This window comes from Amphimedon queenslandica, unplaced genomic scaffold, assembly GCF_000090795.2.
Source record: "Amphimedon queenslandica unplaced genomic scaffold, v1.1 AMPQUscaffold_12784, whole genome shotgun sequence".
Taxonomy (NCBI): Eukaryota; Metazoa; Porifera; class Demospongiae; order Haplosclerida; family Niphatidae; genus Amphimedon; species Amphimedon queenslandica.
This window is the reverse complement of record NW_003546980.1, coordinates 15,270-30,045: the sequence shown is the minus strand read 5'-3', so window position 1 is coordinate 30,045 and position 14,776 is coordinate 15,270. Positions and strand designations below refer to the sequence as shown.

At 39.2% G+C, this 14,776-nt stretch overlaps 5 protein-coding genes across 5 annotated transcripts in view; 2 read left to right on the top strand and 3 right to left on the bottom strand.

Annotated features, from left to right (window-relative positions):
- LOC109586791 (centromere protein J-like) overlaps nucleotides 1-29 on the bottom strand; it is a 3,965-nt gene extending 3,936 nt beyond the window's left edge. Inside the window, exon 1 of the mRNA XM_020003001.1 lies at nucleotides 11-29. Coding sequence (XP_019858560.1) covers nucleotides 11-29 — 19 coding nt within the window. The remainder of the gene's footprint in view (nucleotides 1-10) is intronic.
- A 235-nt stretch (nucleotides 30-264) lies between these two features.
- Nucleotides 265-5,885, bottom strand: LOC100638440 (centromere protein J-like). Its single transcript, XM_020003004.1, has 11 exons — nucleotides 5,300-5,885; nucleotides 4,941-5,013; nucleotides 4,624-4,697; nucleotides 4,457-4,564; nucleotides 3,318-4,379; nucleotides 3,159-3,262; nucleotides 2,409-2,502; nucleotides 2,198-2,359; nucleotides 857-1,509; nucleotides 405-558; nucleotides 265-349 (listed from the first exon to the last, which is right to left on the bottom strand). Exons 1-11 carry the CDS (start codon nucleotides 5,786-5,788, stop codon nucleotides 317-319), a joined length of 3,006 nt encoding a protein of 1,001 aa, XP_019858563.1. The 5' UTR covers nucleotides 5,789-5,885; the 3' UTR covers nucleotides 265-316.
- A 12-nt stretch (nucleotides 5,886-5,897) lies between these two features.
- On the top strand, nucleotides 5,898-7,813 carry LOC100638061 (small nuclear ribonucleoprotein Sm D3-like). Its single transcript, XM_003390088.3, has 3 exons — nucleotides 5,898-6,152; nucleotides 6,972-7,125; nucleotides 7,644-7,813. The coding sequence occupies exons 1-3, from the start codon at nucleotides 5,991-5,993 to the stop codon at nucleotides 7,721-7,723; spliced, it is 396 nt and encodes a 131-aa protein (XP_003390136.1). The 5' UTR covers nucleotides 5,898-5,990; the 3' UTR covers nucleotides 7,724-7,813.
- A 194-nt stretch (nucleotides 7,814-8,007) lies between these two features.
- Nucleotides 8,008-12,419, top strand: LOC100638314 (protein phosphatase 1D-like). Its single transcript, XM_003390090.3, has 6 exons — nucleotides 8,008-8,645; nucleotides 8,993-9,226; nucleotides 9,887-10,667; nucleotides 11,040-11,327; nucleotides 11,733-11,891; nucleotides 12,111-12,419. The coding sequence occupies exons 1-6, from the start codon at nucleotides 8,333-8,335 to the stop codon at nucleotides 12,202-12,204; spliced, it is 1,869 nt and encodes a 622-aa protein (XP_003390138.2). The 5' UTR covers nucleotides 8,008-8,332; the 3' UTR covers nucleotides 12,205-12,419.
- LOC100638186 (N-sulphoglucosamine sulphohydrolase-like) lies at nucleotides 12,366-14,048 on the bottom strand. Its single transcript, XM_011408820.2, has one exon. The coding sequence runs from the start codon at nucleotides 14,009-14,011 to the stop codon at nucleotides 12,512-12,514; it is 1,500 nt and encodes a 499-aa protein (XP_011407122.1). The 5' UTR covers nucleotides 14,012-14,048; the 3' UTR covers nucleotides 12,366-12,511.
- Between the last annotated feature and the right edge of the window lie 728 nt (nucleotides 14,049-14,776).

The following is a 14,776-nucleotide window of genomic DNA, read 5'->3' as shown; positions in this document are numbered from 1 at the left end:
CTCATCTCACCCTCAATTAACTTATTCATTGTGCCTTATTAATTTTTTTCCTATCACTTATTCTATTATTATTATCTTACTTCTAAACCTAGTAATTTCTGTGTTGTGTTTATTTTGTTAAAGATGTTTGTTAAGGGCTTAGTTCCCTCATGTAATGTACTATAGTACAGGGTCTTCGGCCAAATTTCATCAAAAATGACCAGGAGAGAATTCCCAGTTTTTATATTTTTTTCTGATACACATACATGTCCTTATGTTGCGTAGAAATTTTGAGCTGATTCTGATCACATTTAAATGTTTTAATGAATTCTAAAAGTTACTCAAGAATGTCACCAAAAACCCTGCACAACTATTATAATAAATGATACACATGTACACGTATGCCATTTTGTTGAAAGGCTTACTGTGGCTGTAGGAGGATAGGATTGGCCATTAGTTGGTGAGCAACTCAACTGGACACTTCTCTCCCTCCCTTTCTCCCTCTCCCTCTCTCCTCCTCCTCTATCATCACTGAACCTAACAGACTTTGGAAGAGTGGGAACAGGACTCATGGGACGCCTGAAAGAAATATAAATAAAAACGATAAAATACAATGTATAATAAGAGACTTATTGTATAAAGAAAAAATTTCGTTAATTTTGCTTTTTCAAAAGTAAAATCTATGGAAATCGATTAAATACAATGTATGGCTGAGCAGTAGAAAATCACAAAAAATTTAAGCCACAAAATAAATTTTTGGACAGATTCAGAAAAATTTTGGGTCACAAAAATTTTCCACTGTACATATATATACATTAGTTCTGAAAGAGTACATTGAAATACATGTATAAATATTAAACTGTATTATATTCAATACCTTATTGCTTCATGATCCAATACTTGCTCACTGGCTGACTGAAGTACTTGGGCCACTATCTCATCAGCTTTATTAGAACATACACTGGAGTCTGTCCCTCCACTAGCACTAACTGCAGACACATCAACAGCTTTCACATCAATGATAGAACAATCACTATCAGTGATCATACTGTCACTACTGTTAATCACTATTGACTGCAAATCTCCCTCATTCTGTTCCTCATCATTATCTGACATTAACCCTTCATTTATAAATCCTCTGATATCCTCAGGAGTCACTGATCTATTAGCTAGAGTCTCTACTAATGGCTGCTCCTCTTGCTCTCGACCCACTGTCCTTTCCTCCATTTTAACATCAGAGGTTGAGTCACGTAGACCTAATGAAAGAGAAGGTTTTGTCTGTTTCTTCATTCTTTTCTCTGCTGCAGTGTCTTTGCTGGTAGTTTTATTCCTATCGCTGCTGGTAGACCTATTGGTAGCTGTTCTTTTGTTCCTAGACGCAGCACCCATCACTGGAGCAGTGTTTACTGGAGGAATACCGCTAGTAGCCATTCCTTTACTAGTAACTGGTGCTTTACTGTTAACTGGTAGGTTATGTGACTGTGTAGTAGATGCAACACGTCTCTCCTTAGGACTTCTCTTACTCTCCAACTACAGGAAACAAGAAGGTGATCATGCAGTTACAGGCAAATCACAGCAATAATTGCATATGGCAACAGATTGAACAGAAGCATATATTTTTTTGTAGATTAGATCAACATGTAATTCTTAATTTTTTTTACTTTCTATTAATAAATACTAATAATATATCTAACATACTACATGTATTTTTAACGACCTGGGGGCGAAGCCCCCAGGTCGTTCCTATAATTGAATTCACCGTCGCGCTATGTATATATATATATATATATATATTTATTTGTATGTCCACACTTACATTTCTTCTATACACGTTGTATTGGAGAAATAACAAGCCTTAGCAACCACCCGCCCACGCTCCTTTACATGAGTGGGTGTGGTCACGGCAAACAAAATGGCGGCTTACACATGGGACAAAGTTAAAAGCTTTCTAACAGCAAGAGAGCATAGAGATACTGTCTAAAGACTTCTCTAGAAGCATTATAAGGTAGAGAGAACTTCTATAAGTCTTAATAATGACCAAGTTGTACTTGCAAGGTGGTGAAATCAATTATAGGAATATTTTTTACCCTGTTACGCTTGTTATTTTGTTAGAGGTTATATGACAAATCATTACAAGCCATTTTAAGTGACTATACATGTACATGTAGCTTTGGCTAAAAAAGAAGATATTAAAAACATACACACATTATACATGTACCTGCTTCTGCCATTGTAGCAGTCTTTGTTCTTCCATCATTCTCAAGTCTTTTTGCAGCTCTTCGTTCTGAGACTCCAAACTCTCAATCCTTAGTCTGTACCGTGAGAGAGTACTCGACCAACGCTGCTCCTTCTGACGTAGCTCCTCCCTCAAATCCTCCAACTACAGTTTCCAATTAATGCACACGTACAATATAGAGTATCTTTTGTACCTCTTTCCTTAAGGCAGCTCTCTCCTCCTTCTCTTTCTTGTCTTTCTGCGATTTTGACTCTTTCTGGTACATTTCAAATACTTTACGTTCTCTCCTAAGACACATATAACAAGCACAATAGTGTATTAATGTATAAATATTCCCATATATGGCACATCCTTTTTTTTAAAAAATGGCTCTGAAATGATCCCAAATTTTTATTACATTTTCTGATACATATTGATGTACTTATGCTTTATAAAAAGTTTGAGTCAATTCCGACTTCAATTTTTCAAGTTATGGCCATTTTTTAAAAAACTCCAAATTTAGCAAAAATACCCTGTACTATTATAGCCCATGGTTTTTTCCAAAAAATGGCTCCAAAATCACCCCTAATTTTTATTACATTTTCTTATACATATTGATGTACTTATGCTACGTAGAAAGTTTGAGCCAATTCTGACTTCGATTTTTCAAGTTATGGCTATTTTTTAAAAACTTCAAATTTCTGAAAAGTACCCTGTACTATAGCCCATGGTTTTTTCCAAAAAATGGCTCCAAAATCACCCCTAAATTTTATTACATTTTCTGATATATACTGAGGTCCTAATGCTATGTAGAAATTTTGAGCTGATTCCGACTTTAATTTTTTGAGTTATGACCATTTTAAAAAGTAACACATTTTCAAAAGACTATAGTCTTTTTTTGAAAATGTGCCACAACTGATTGGCCAATTACAACTACATAAGTACAGTAGAAATTTATAATTACTTTAGTTTTCTGATCTCGTCCTCCTTGTATTGCTCAAAGTTGTTCATCTCAAGCTCTTTCTCTCTCTCAAATCTCTCCACCTCTTCTTTCAAGGAGAGCAAACCCTACACAACACAACAGGTAAAGATAAAAGAGAGACACTACAGTCTATACATGTACCTGTTCCTTTTCAACCCTTAGTCTCTCCAAGGCAGCATTCTCAGTCTTAAAAGTATTAATTTCCTTCTCAAGTTGCAAAAGCTTGTCCTGTATCTCATCGCTAACTCCTTCAATACCCGATGGACCCACTTTAGGAAAAGGAGCCGTTGTTTGATGAACTGTAGAAAGTGACGGTCCTTGGTATTGAGGTATGGAGGCAGTAGGAGGTTGTGAAGGGACAAAAGGTTGTTGCATATTAGTTGTGGTCGGCTTGATTTTAGCCTGAGAGCTTGCTCTCTCTTTGCTTAGACTTGGAAATAACTTAGCAACAAGAGAAGAAGGAGGAGGGAGGGAAGGAGCTGATACAGTATCACCAGAAGGAAGAGGAGGATTATCAGTCTCCTGAGACTCTGTCTTCCCTTGCGATGCAAGTACTTTAACTTTTCTAACTGGAGCTGAAGCATGTGGAGGAGGAGTAGGAGAATGAGCAGGAAGAGAGACAGAAGAAGAGAAATCGGAAGAATGTGGTATAGAAGCTGAAGTTAAAGCAATAAGCTTCTTTGGTGAAGAATAAGGACTACTCTCAGTACTGGTTGTACATGTACTAGCTAAGACTGGAGGGATCTGCATTGGAGTGCTCTTAAAGCTACCCCACTCCTCTTCATCACCAAACCTCTCCCTTCCCTCCTCTCCATCAGTAGTAAGAGTTGAATTAAAATCAGAGAGTCCTTCCTCTTCTTGCACTGAAGGCAGTGGAAAGTGAGGTAGAGGTGGTCCCTTTCTCTCCCCCATCACTAGCAGAGGCTCTTCATCAACATCAAGGACACTTTCAGTCAAAGATGCCCTCTCTCTATGCAATGATCTCATATCTGTGATCTGTGAAGGGCTACCAAGCCCTCCACTGGGCTCTTCCTTCACCTCATTCCTGATGCTAGCAGTATTCTTCAAAGAGAGAGGGCTAGAAGTAGAGGAAGGCTGACAGTTAGCTAAAGCACGAGTCACTATAGAGCACTGGGATGTGAAGGAAGTCTCCTCTGCTGCTCTTTCCAGCAATTCAAACTCTGCCAGCTCAGCCTCCTCTCTCTATAACAATGAGAGAAAGAGAGAGGAAGAAAGAAGAGGAGAGAGTATTAATAATTAATTATTATTTCATTAAATACTTTTTCTCTCTGCTCTTTACGACCAAAAAATGAGTCCTGACTAGAGCACCTTGCTAGTGATGACTGATTAGGAGGCGTTGAAGAATACTGTGATAATGGCTGCTGTAACTATAAAAATAGTCAAAAATAATAATAATAATAATAAAGGGAATAAGATATCACTGTACCTCATCAGTGACTTGGTATTGTTGTAATTTATTTTCAAGGAGCTCCTCAAATGTTGAGGCTGATTGCCCAGGGCCTACAACACAAAATTAATGATTATAAAAATGGAGAAGTCTCTCCTAGTCATTTTTTGACAAAATTTGGCCAACGACCCTGTACTATACATGTAGTACAGGGACTTTGGCTCGATTTTTGAATGGCTTTAAAAATTCATTAAAAATCCAAACTTGATCAGAATCAGCTCAAACTTGCTACACAAGTAGATAAATTTAAGAACATGTATATGTATCAGAAAATGGAGAATTCTGTCATTACTAACCGATTCCTGGTTGCAGAGGCTGCTCATCATGACTTGCTGATATCACTATCTGGAGTGGCTGAGAGACTGGCAACTAGAACGAGAGGAAGAAATCAAAAATAAAAAGTTGCCAAATGTTAAAATACGTGTAGCCTAATTTTACTTATTATAAACAAAATTTGATATATTATACTACTATCACAAAAGACTTCTTTGTTGTCAATCATACTATTATCAATAATCACTATTACACTAATATCACATAATCTTTACTAGTACTATAACTACTTTAACCGTATGCACACCATTTATTACATTACAAAACTACACATGCATATACATACATGTACATGTACAAAAATACATGTACATATATGTACCTCTTTATTATTAGCTTCATCAGTTTCTGATAGAACATCATCAGACTCTGGGGTCTCAAAGCCACTAGAACCGTCATCCACTTCGTTAACTTGACCCCTCCTTCTCGTTAAATCAACATCATGACAACTATGGCCACTGAGCATACCGGAATCAGCCGACTGGTTGGAGGCAATGGACGAGCCACTGTGTGTGTGTCCTGCCGGTTGTAATGGATTAGAATGTACAGGTTGATTATTCCCAATAAAAGAAGTGTTTGTTTCACTTGAGGAGTTTTTATACTCTTCCTCCTCCTCCTCCTCCATTTCTTCTTCTTGTTTCAGTTTTGATTGTCTCAGTAGGTCCAGTTCAAGCTGTTGCTGTAGAAACAACTCCTCCTGCTGTCTCTGCTGCCATAACCTCAACTGTCTTAGTTTTTCCAGGACCTTTTCTTCACTTTGATAAGACGAGGAAGGTAGGAGTCCCGATGGTGGTTCTTGACGAGACGCCATTTTGAGGGCTCCACCTGATACTTCACCGCCAAAAATTACACCTGATCCCACATTGCGCAATCAATATCCGGAGATATTTCCGTATACAGCCGGATATTTGGGCAGTCCCGATTAATTCCTGCAATTAATTTACCACGTGTAAACAAATCAGAGGGTTGGTCTCCTCAGGTTTCTCTCTGCTAGTACTTTCAACAATTTCTTGATGTCAATTGGTATTCCTATTAAGCTCCTCCACGAGGCTGAGGGTCACATTGTGACTCTGGAGACGGTTATGGGTGAGATTTATCGTGGGAAGCTCCTCGAAGCTGAAGACAATATGAACTGTCAGCTACAGAACGTGACAGTTACCAACAGAAGTGGACAGGTAATGTTTCATTTGAAATTTAGTTTTAAGTATTAAAAAAATAAACTAACGTGTGTTAAATAATTATTAATTAATGGGTGTGGTTTTGTAATTAATGTGTGTGGGCGTTGTTTTAATTATTTTTTTAATTTTATTTTTATTTAATTTTTTGAGGCATGACTGATTGAAGCTCCTGTCATCATAAGTGTACAATAAGTGCTTGTTTGCATACTATTAGAGGAAGTTTAATTAGTCCTGTGTTCAATTGCCTTATTAAGTTTCAACTAACAGGATACCAGGGCAGTTAAACATTCCGTCCTTTGTTCATTAGAACTCTTATGAATATCCATGCCATACAAGTGTAAAATTTTGTTGGGTTTGTAATTTTGTGAGTTATTATTTAATGTCCGTTCGCATCATTTGCTTAGAAAGTTTTTATGTTGTACATGTAAACTACTCACAAATAGAGCACCATAGATCTAATGCTAGATTTATAAAGAAAAATAAGAGAGTGTCTTTGGTAGAATTAAGTTTTTTAATAAGATATATGTGAAAAGCAAAAACTTCAAATTTTACATTGAAAATTTGCACCAATATTATATACATGTACTTAGACAGTGCAAAAGCGTGTACACATGCTGTGTCTTCTCCTTATCTACATTCAAGGAAAACTATTTTGTGTCTGTTGACATTCACAATGATGTTATGTTATACTTTACTATTACACACAATCTTGTTTACTTTCATTTATATATTCCTACCTCATTTATCTGATTCCCCTCTCTCTTCCCCTACCTCCCCATCTATCCCTCTCTTTCTCTCTCTCTCTTGTTCCCTCAGGTTTCTCAACTGGAGCAAGTGTTTGTACGTGGTAGTATGATACGGTTTCTTATTGTCCCTGACATGCTTAAGAACGCTCCTATGTTTAAACCTAAGTCAGGAGCTAAGGGACTTGCAGCCGGAGCTGGGAAATCAGCCATGATAAGGGCACAAGGTACTTTTTGATTATAAGTTAATAAACGAGTGATCTTTGTAAGCTAATATTAAGCAGAATATGATGTAAGGAACATGCATTTGTTGCACTGATTGCAGTAATAGGAAGGGCATAATTTCCTGTTAGAATCACATGTAATCTTGTCAGTATGTTTTAATCCAAGAAATACTCATTTTCCTATGGCTTAGAATGACTTCATTTAATCCAAATGCATGGTATTATTGCTTCCACCAGAGATACTGTGATGTTTCTTGACTGTTACAAGCCTGCAGCTGTTAGTGCCATGCAATCTTATCTATTATTTACAGTAAACAGTATTGGCTAATAATAATGACAGTCCTGGTTGGTGTGTGTCAACTGTTGGTATAGAATATTGCATTGCTGGCTTAATTTGGTCTGGGCAAGCAACTGCAGTATTGTTAATTAGATTTATTGTTTTGTTAATTGAAATAGTCAATCATAATGTAATATTGAGGTATCTCTTGCACAATTATTATTTTTGTGTCTTTTCTTTATAGCCGGTATACGTGGGCGTGGTTCAAGAGGGCGTGGCGGCCCGCCCATGATGAGAGGTGGATTCAGAGGTGGAATGAGATAGAGAGAGAGATAGTAGGATGGAACTGATCATTTTTGTGTATCATTTATTTGATTATTATAATCGTTCATTTTCCGTGGTTTTTCTTCTCAATATAATACTAACATAGCTGTAGGACGTGTCAATGTGTTGATCTATGATGTTATGTGTTCAAGGTCAAAGAGCTAATGATTGCTGCATCATTATTGCACTGTACCGTTTATGCACCGTCAGCACTCAAATCTGATTGGCTGTTGCTAGGGGCGGGGCTTGTTGCTGCTATGGAGCTCCGGGCGTGCAGAAGCAAGCCTAAAATGCCCCAAATGAATACTATAGAAAAGCAATAAACTCTCGGATAAACTTGAATAAAGCAGAAAGGAAATTGGTATCACCACCTCCTGTCCACTGCCCTCTTATCGGGGAACCGCAAGACTTAAAAATAGTCTTATTAGTCTAATTCTGATCACAGACTGAGTACAATCATTTCCAACTTCAGTACAGAAAGAACTTTGCTTTCTCTTCTCGGCGACTTCTAATACCGCAGGAATATAAAGACGGCTACTACTACTTACTCTAAAGTCGTACTTCTCATAGCCAGCCTCGCTCTCCATCGCTCCTTTTGTTCCTAATACCATGCCATCTACTGGAGTTACCATCTCTGTCACGGCAGAGACCAATGCCGGCGGTCGGAAACATATGGAGGACTACATAGCCGTCTCCCTCTCTCCCAAGGAAAGCCTCCTCTCCAATCCCGAGATGAGAGAGCAGGCTTTTGTGGGGGTATTCGACGGCCATGGGGGCAAAGAAGCGGCCAAGTACGCAAGGGAAAATCTCTGGAGTGTCATACAAGACCAGTCCAATTTCCTCACACAAGATCCACAGAGCGTTAGAGAGGCGATCAGCAATGCCTACCTCCAACTACACAATACGATGGAAGAAAGCAGAGGTGGGCTTTTGTGCATTTAAATTTGAGTCCTATCATGCCTTACTTTTGAAACCGTCTTACCTTTCAAAATTATCAACAGGCTGATTCTTTCTGTTGTGATGATGCATTGTAAAGTTCATTATGCCTTTATCTGACCAAATCAGTACCTTTCTCAACAAAGTTCCTTCTCTTTTTTATCTCTAGTCCACATTATCATTCCCAACATGTCCATAGTTTACTGTCTTGCCTCATTTCCTTAATTACATCACGTTACATGTACATGTATTATGTTAACATGTTTTCCCTGTAATATCTCTCAATGGCTAACGGTTCCCCTTTATCAGTATTCTTTCCCTTTCTCTCTATAGCCTCCTGGGTCCCAAATAAAACCGGCGATTTGAGCACTGCCGGTACGACAGCCTCGACAGTTATCTTTCGAAAGAACCACATATATGTAGCAAACGTAGGCGACTCTACAGGTATCATGGGTGTGAGAAATCCACGTTACGGGGAGCCTGGAGAGCCTCAAATCATCCCAAAGCTACTCACTAAAGACCATAAGCCAGAGGATCCCGAGGAGCAAGAGAATATCAGGAGACTAGGTATGATACTACGGACACGTTTGTGTATACGCATTGTTATAGAATAATGTAAACATAGATTGTAGTGTGTTATTATTCTAGAAGCGGTATTATATACTGTAGCTAGTATTTTTGTTATAAGACAGCTTTTGGGATAAACTAGAAACACAGTTATGATGTGTGGCGTTGTATGCGTGTTATAGTGTCTGACTGTTCTGTGGTCGTGGTGGTAGTTAACCTGATAGTCAGTTTTTAATAATAACAATGTCATTTCCCATTGGGTCAGACACAACGATTATCGCCTCACCAGTGAGTCATTGCACTAGATGAAAATATAGTACATAGTTTGCTATTACATCAACATGCACCATAGATGCCATTCATGTCTTTGTTTGCATATAAGAATGCTTGAAATTCAATTTGGTCTCCCTTTCAACTACACATACTTATGTTTGCTCTGATGGCCGTCATGCATGAGACGACTTGTTGTTAGCAACGAAGCAACATGTTGCTAAAATTAGGACATCTTTTTATTTCTGGCAGCATGTTTCTTACGAGATCAAAGTAACCACAAATCTTGCTAACAACAAGTTGCCTTGTGTTTATGAAAGCCTTTAAAGTACATACATTAAGTCCTAATAACTTTTCTAAAATATATATCTCTCTCTCCTCTCACTGTAGGTGGTGAAGTTGCTCTTAGTCTAAAAGGCGTCATGAGGGTTGTTTGGGAGAGAATGCGAGTCAAATCAAACGGAAAGAAAGAGATCGATCGAATACCATTTCTGAGTGTCGCTCGCTCCCTAGGTGACTTCTGGTCGTACTCTGCCCAAAGCGGAGAATATACCGTCTCTCCTGTACCGTACGTATACGACTTTCCGCTTGACCTCAACGAACAGAAATTCATCGTGCTGGCCAGTGATGGATTATGGAACGTCATGAGCCCGTCGGACGTAGTCAACTTCATTAGTGACTTTGATAGCAAGGGCACCTCTGGTAGCAACAATAGCAGCGATACTAACGTCCAGAGAGATGTAGTGAGTGCTTTGATTAAAGAGGCTCTTAGTCGCTGGAGTCGTAAGAAACTCCAAGCAGATAACATTGCTGTGTTGATAGCCTACCTGTCAGAGGAGGAGGAAGAGGAGGAAACAGGAGCTCCTCCTTTGTTTGATGTTGTGTCGTCAGCTAACGAGGCGACCGAGGTCGGTAGTAAATCTGCAGTTTCGTGTTCGGAGGAAGCTGATTCTCGCCAGTGTGTAGCGATTCCTTCTATTCCTTCTCCGGGTGAGTCTTCTCTCTCTCCCTCCTCGTCTCTGATCGAGAGGAAGGTTAGTGTGGAGTCTTGTTCTGGCGAGAATGAGTCTTTCGTGAGGCTCTTTCCTAATGGAAGTTCGGTCGAATACGAGAGTATGATAAAATACCGTCACAAGAGGAAGAGTAAGAAGAAGAATAAGAAATTGTCAAAGTGAGCCAATTTTTCATTTTCATTATCACAATGTACATGATAGTGAATGGCTTGATTTCAGGGAATTACCATTAGTGGTATTAATTTGATTTTCTGTTGTATACTTTGATACTGTAAACCTTACATTGATGCTTTCCCTTTTCTTTAAATGGCCTTTGGGATTTTTTATTCTCACTTGCTTACATGAACATATATTTTGAGTCATAAATATCCTTTTTGGCTTGCCCCATGTAGCCCATCTTCATTGCTTATTGTACACACCTGAATGCTCATCCTTTTAATTATTAATCTGCAGCTCCTGATATGCACCTGTTCTTTGCATTCAAAACACTTTGTTAATAATTACATTATGTGACTTGCACCTTTTTGTAGGCACAAGACACTGCTACCAACAATCGGTGGTCCACCACCTCTACAGCCTATGAGTGACATACATGCAGCACTCCCTTCTCCTCCTAATAGCGATTCTCATTCCCCTCCTGTTGAGTCTTGCATTGATTCCTCTACCAGTGGGATCATGGATGAAGAATATGGAGTTCGTCTTCAGAAGAGGAGCAAGGATGATGGAGTTGCTGATGATGAAGATGAAGGAGTTTCCCTGCCAGAAATGAAGAAGTTTAAAGAGGATCTACCCCTACCAATCGATTTCTCAAGACTGAGGTTAGGGGGAGTACAATTTATGTGTACATGTACATACATGTATTCGGGGTTCTGCCTAGAAAAAAACTAGAGGTGGTTGGAGACTAATATTGTTCCTTTTAAATTTATGTGCACCATACTAGTAGACTACAATATCCTGCTTTATGTATGGCTATGGTTGGTCTAAGTGATGAACTGGTTGGTGCATTTGTTGAGGTGGTTGTCCCAACCACCCCCAACCACCATAGGCAGAACTATGATGTAAGTGTACATGACTTTGTGTGTGTATTGACCACAAAATTAAATTGATACTAGCCAAACTTTTGTGTGTGTGGGTGTGTGTGTGAGTATGAAATGACATAGGGTCAACATAGAATGTGCCATAAATGTAAATATCATTATTACACTCTATTCTCCAATCCACAGGTGTGATAGAGTATCTACTGATAACTCGAGTGACAGTGGTAGCAGTGGTATAGTCAGTGACATGGACTCTGCTAGCAATACTGAGATACTATTGTCGTTACTAACCCCACCACCTCTTGCTGACTCTCCTCTACTCTGCACTACTCCAAAGCTAATCAAGTGAGTGGGTGGATGTAACTTGAATCATGTCTGGTTCCTTTGTTATTAAATGACAAGGCAATGACCATGTTTGGTGTTGTCAGATATTCAGGAGGGGAAGTGATTTGGCGTGTCTATTTTTGATAGTATTTATGATGATGTCATGGCATTATTGTTGCTATACTAACTGAGTTAGTGTATAGTATTCATTCTCTCTCTCTCCCTCTCTCTCCCTCTTAGTTCTTCTTCCTTGCCAGATAGCAACACACTAAACCCTATTGATAAAGATCTTATTATGGAGTGTATGTCATCTGCTACTAGCCAGCAAGAATAATGATAATAATAATAACAATAATGCTAATGATGTTCTTAGAGATATGCTGTACGTGCTATTAGAGAGACTAATAAGGAATTTTATTTTGTGTGTTGCTCTTTTTATTGATAGAACATGTGAGACTAATGTGTGCCTAACACATGCACTGAGAATTAAGCTAATTATAATTATTTATTTATTTTTTAAAAATAATGATTATTATTTTTAATTTTAAACTTTTAGCATTTCAGCAGCAGTTGGGTGGCATTACAGCTTCACACTCTAAGCAGCTGTCGCTATAGCAGGAAAATGCGGCAATAATTTACTATTAGAGTCCGTTGTAGAGTGGATTGCATTTGCTTCCCAGTAGCACCCCTGAAGGCCAGCATAGCCACGGATCATCAGTGATTCTCCTCCATTCCGTCAAGTTGGATTTCATTTCCTCAAATACTGAAGCATACTCTGGGTCTGTTGCTAAATTCTTAAGCTCGTGAGGATCATTCTTAATATCGAATAGCTCATACTGATCCCTGTAGTAGTACTGGTGCAAAGTCTTGAACCAGTGAGTGCTCTTGTTAGCTGCTACATTTGAGAGCAAGTCCAAGTACGTGATGCTGGAGTAGAGATCAGTGGCTAGTGGATACGGCATGGCAAAGTTGAGATTATGAATGAGCCTAAAGTCTTTGGTCCGCATTACCCTCATGGGGTAGTACATAGTCACCTCATGGAAATCGTGACTTGCAAAAACAGTGTCCCAACCTTTAGTGGGCTCGCTAGCAGTTACAGGTAGTAAGGACTCAGTTTCCAGTCTTGTAGGATTAGGACCAAATACTGTATAGTCTGGATACTTGAGCCCAAACCAGTCTAAGACTGTTGGTACAATGTTAGTACTACTTACTAGAGCGTCACTGGTCTTCCCCCAGCGAGACTTGTCCTCGGGGTTTGATATCATCATTGGTTCCACCATTCCGGACTCGTACAGGTTTGTCTTTGCGTTGGGGAATGGAGTACCGTTGTCAGAGATGTAGAGAATGAGTGTATCGTCGTCAAATCCAAAGTCTTTCAATGCATCAAGCATCAGGCCTACACCTTGATCCAACCTACTGATGGTTTTGTATTGATTGGCAATGTCCTTCCTTGCAACTGGGGTATCTGGGATGAAATAAGGAACTTCGACATCATCTGGATCATAGACAGTTGGGGTCCAATCTGGTATCACACCATTTCCTTTGCTACCGTCACCAAAGTTCTCACAAAAGCCATCACAGCCTCTGTGTGCATCAAAGAACCCTATGTATAGAAAGAAAGGCAAATCAGACTTTTGAGCTTGAGCCAAGAAGTCTCTTGCAAGCTCTTTCATGAGAGTAATGTTCCGACCAACTTGATTTAAGTTATAGCCATCTTGCTCAGTGAAGGAGTATGCATAAGGATAGACAGACTCTGGTGCCACATGCTTCTTGCCTATTATCCCAGTCCAGTACTTTTCGGTTTTGTTGAGTATGCGAGGTAAGCTCATGATCCCATCAAACGATGAGAAGTGATGGATTGCATGCTCCAGCCCATACATCCCATTCTGATGCTGTGGTAGACCTGTCATAATGCAAGAGCGACTTGGAGAGCAGCTGCTTACAGAAGTAAAGGCATGATTAAAGACTAAGCTCCTCTGGGCTAGCCTTTGGAGGTTTGGTGTCTTAATGCGATTGTTTCCATAGATCGGTGTCTCAAGGCCTTCATCATCTGCAACCATTAAGAGAACATTTCTCTTAGCGTGAGCAGTAAAGCAGGAACAAGTCAAGAAGAAGACTAGAAGAATGGAGTAATGGCTCATCTTTTCCAAAGCTGTAAAGTAAATTCACAGTTTAATTTGATGCAGTACATCCTGTTTACACTTCCTGCATAGTTTGAATCACAATAATGACACGTGGGTGATTGGCTGGTCAGCCTATATTATGCCTATAATCTGCTGCCAAGGGTACGGTTCCGGTAAGAAAGACATTTGTACTCATTCCACGACTGTTTGGAAACAACTAGTTAGTGTATTAAGACACTGACGATTCTTGGCGAAGACAAAGTAGCATAGTTTATTGGAAATGGAGCTCAGCGATGCCATTGTTGCTAATGCCAGCCCTCAAGATCAAGGAGAAGCAGTGCCGGCAGTACAGCCGAGAAAGGGCCCTTTGACAATCTTAAAGTCAAGGCTAAAGAGAGGGCAGCATCATTTCAACAAGTGGTTGGATAATACATCTATCCATGGAGTTGTTCATATTTTTAAAGGGAAGTCTCGCCTTAGGAGAATACTATGGCTACTAGTGTTCCTCTTTGCTTCCATTACTTGTGCAGGGATCATAATATTCTACATAATTCTGTGGGCTAAAGATCCAACTTCAACCTCCATCAGTTTTATATCTGATGATGAAGGACAGTCTTTCCCAGCGATCACTGTCTGCAACTTGAATGCTGTTAAGAAAGACTATGCTGATCAAAATGTGGTTGATTTACTGAATAATTATGCTAATCCCACTTCTGGTTTCGTACGAGATTGGCCATTTTCAAATACCAGTAGATCTTGTACTGATTCGCTCAACAGTATCAG

Bases quoted from the DNA above. Each gene is read 5' to 3' on its own strand.
- LOC100638314 (XM_003390090.3), top strand. From the start codon at position 8,333: ATGCCATCTACTGGAGTTACCATCTCTGTCACGGCAGAGACCAATGCC. The intron at 10,668-11,039 runs GTGAGCCAATTT...ACCTTTTTGTAG, and splicing joins AAGAATAAGAAATTGTCAAA to GCACAAGACACTGCTACCAA. The intron at 11,328-11,732 runs GTTAGGGGGAGT...TCCAATCCACAG, and splicing joins ATCGATTTCTCAAGACTGAG to GTGTGATAGAGTATCTACTG.
- LOC100638440 (XM_020003004.1), bottom strand. From the start codon at position 5,788: ATGGCGTCTCGTCAAGAACCACCATCGGGACTCCTACCTTCCTCGTCT. The intron at 5,014-5,299 runs GTACATATATGT...CTCTCGTTCTAG, and splicing joins ATGAAGCTAATAATAAAGAG to TTGCCAGTCTCTCAGCCACT. The intron at 350-404 runs GTAAGCCTTTCA...TTATTATAATAG, and splicing joins CCTATCCTCCTACAGCCACA to TTGTGCAGGGTTTTTGGTGA.
- LOC100638061 (XM_003390088.3), top strand. From the start codon at position 5,991: ATGTCAATTGGTATTCCTATTAAGCTCCTCCACGAGGCTGAGGGTCAC. The intron at 6,153-6,971 runs GTAATGTTTCAT...TTGTTCCCTCAG, and splicing joins TTACCAACAGAAGTGGACAG to GTTTCTCAACTGGAGCAAGT. The intron at 7,126-7,643 runs GTACTTTTTGAT...TTTTCTTTATAG, and splicing joins AGCCATGATAAGGGCACAAG to CCGGTATACGTGGGCGTGGT.
- LOC100638186 (XM_011408820.2), bottom strand. From the start codon at position 14,011: ATGAGCCATTACTCCATTCTTCTAGTCTTCTTCTTGACTTGTTCCTGC.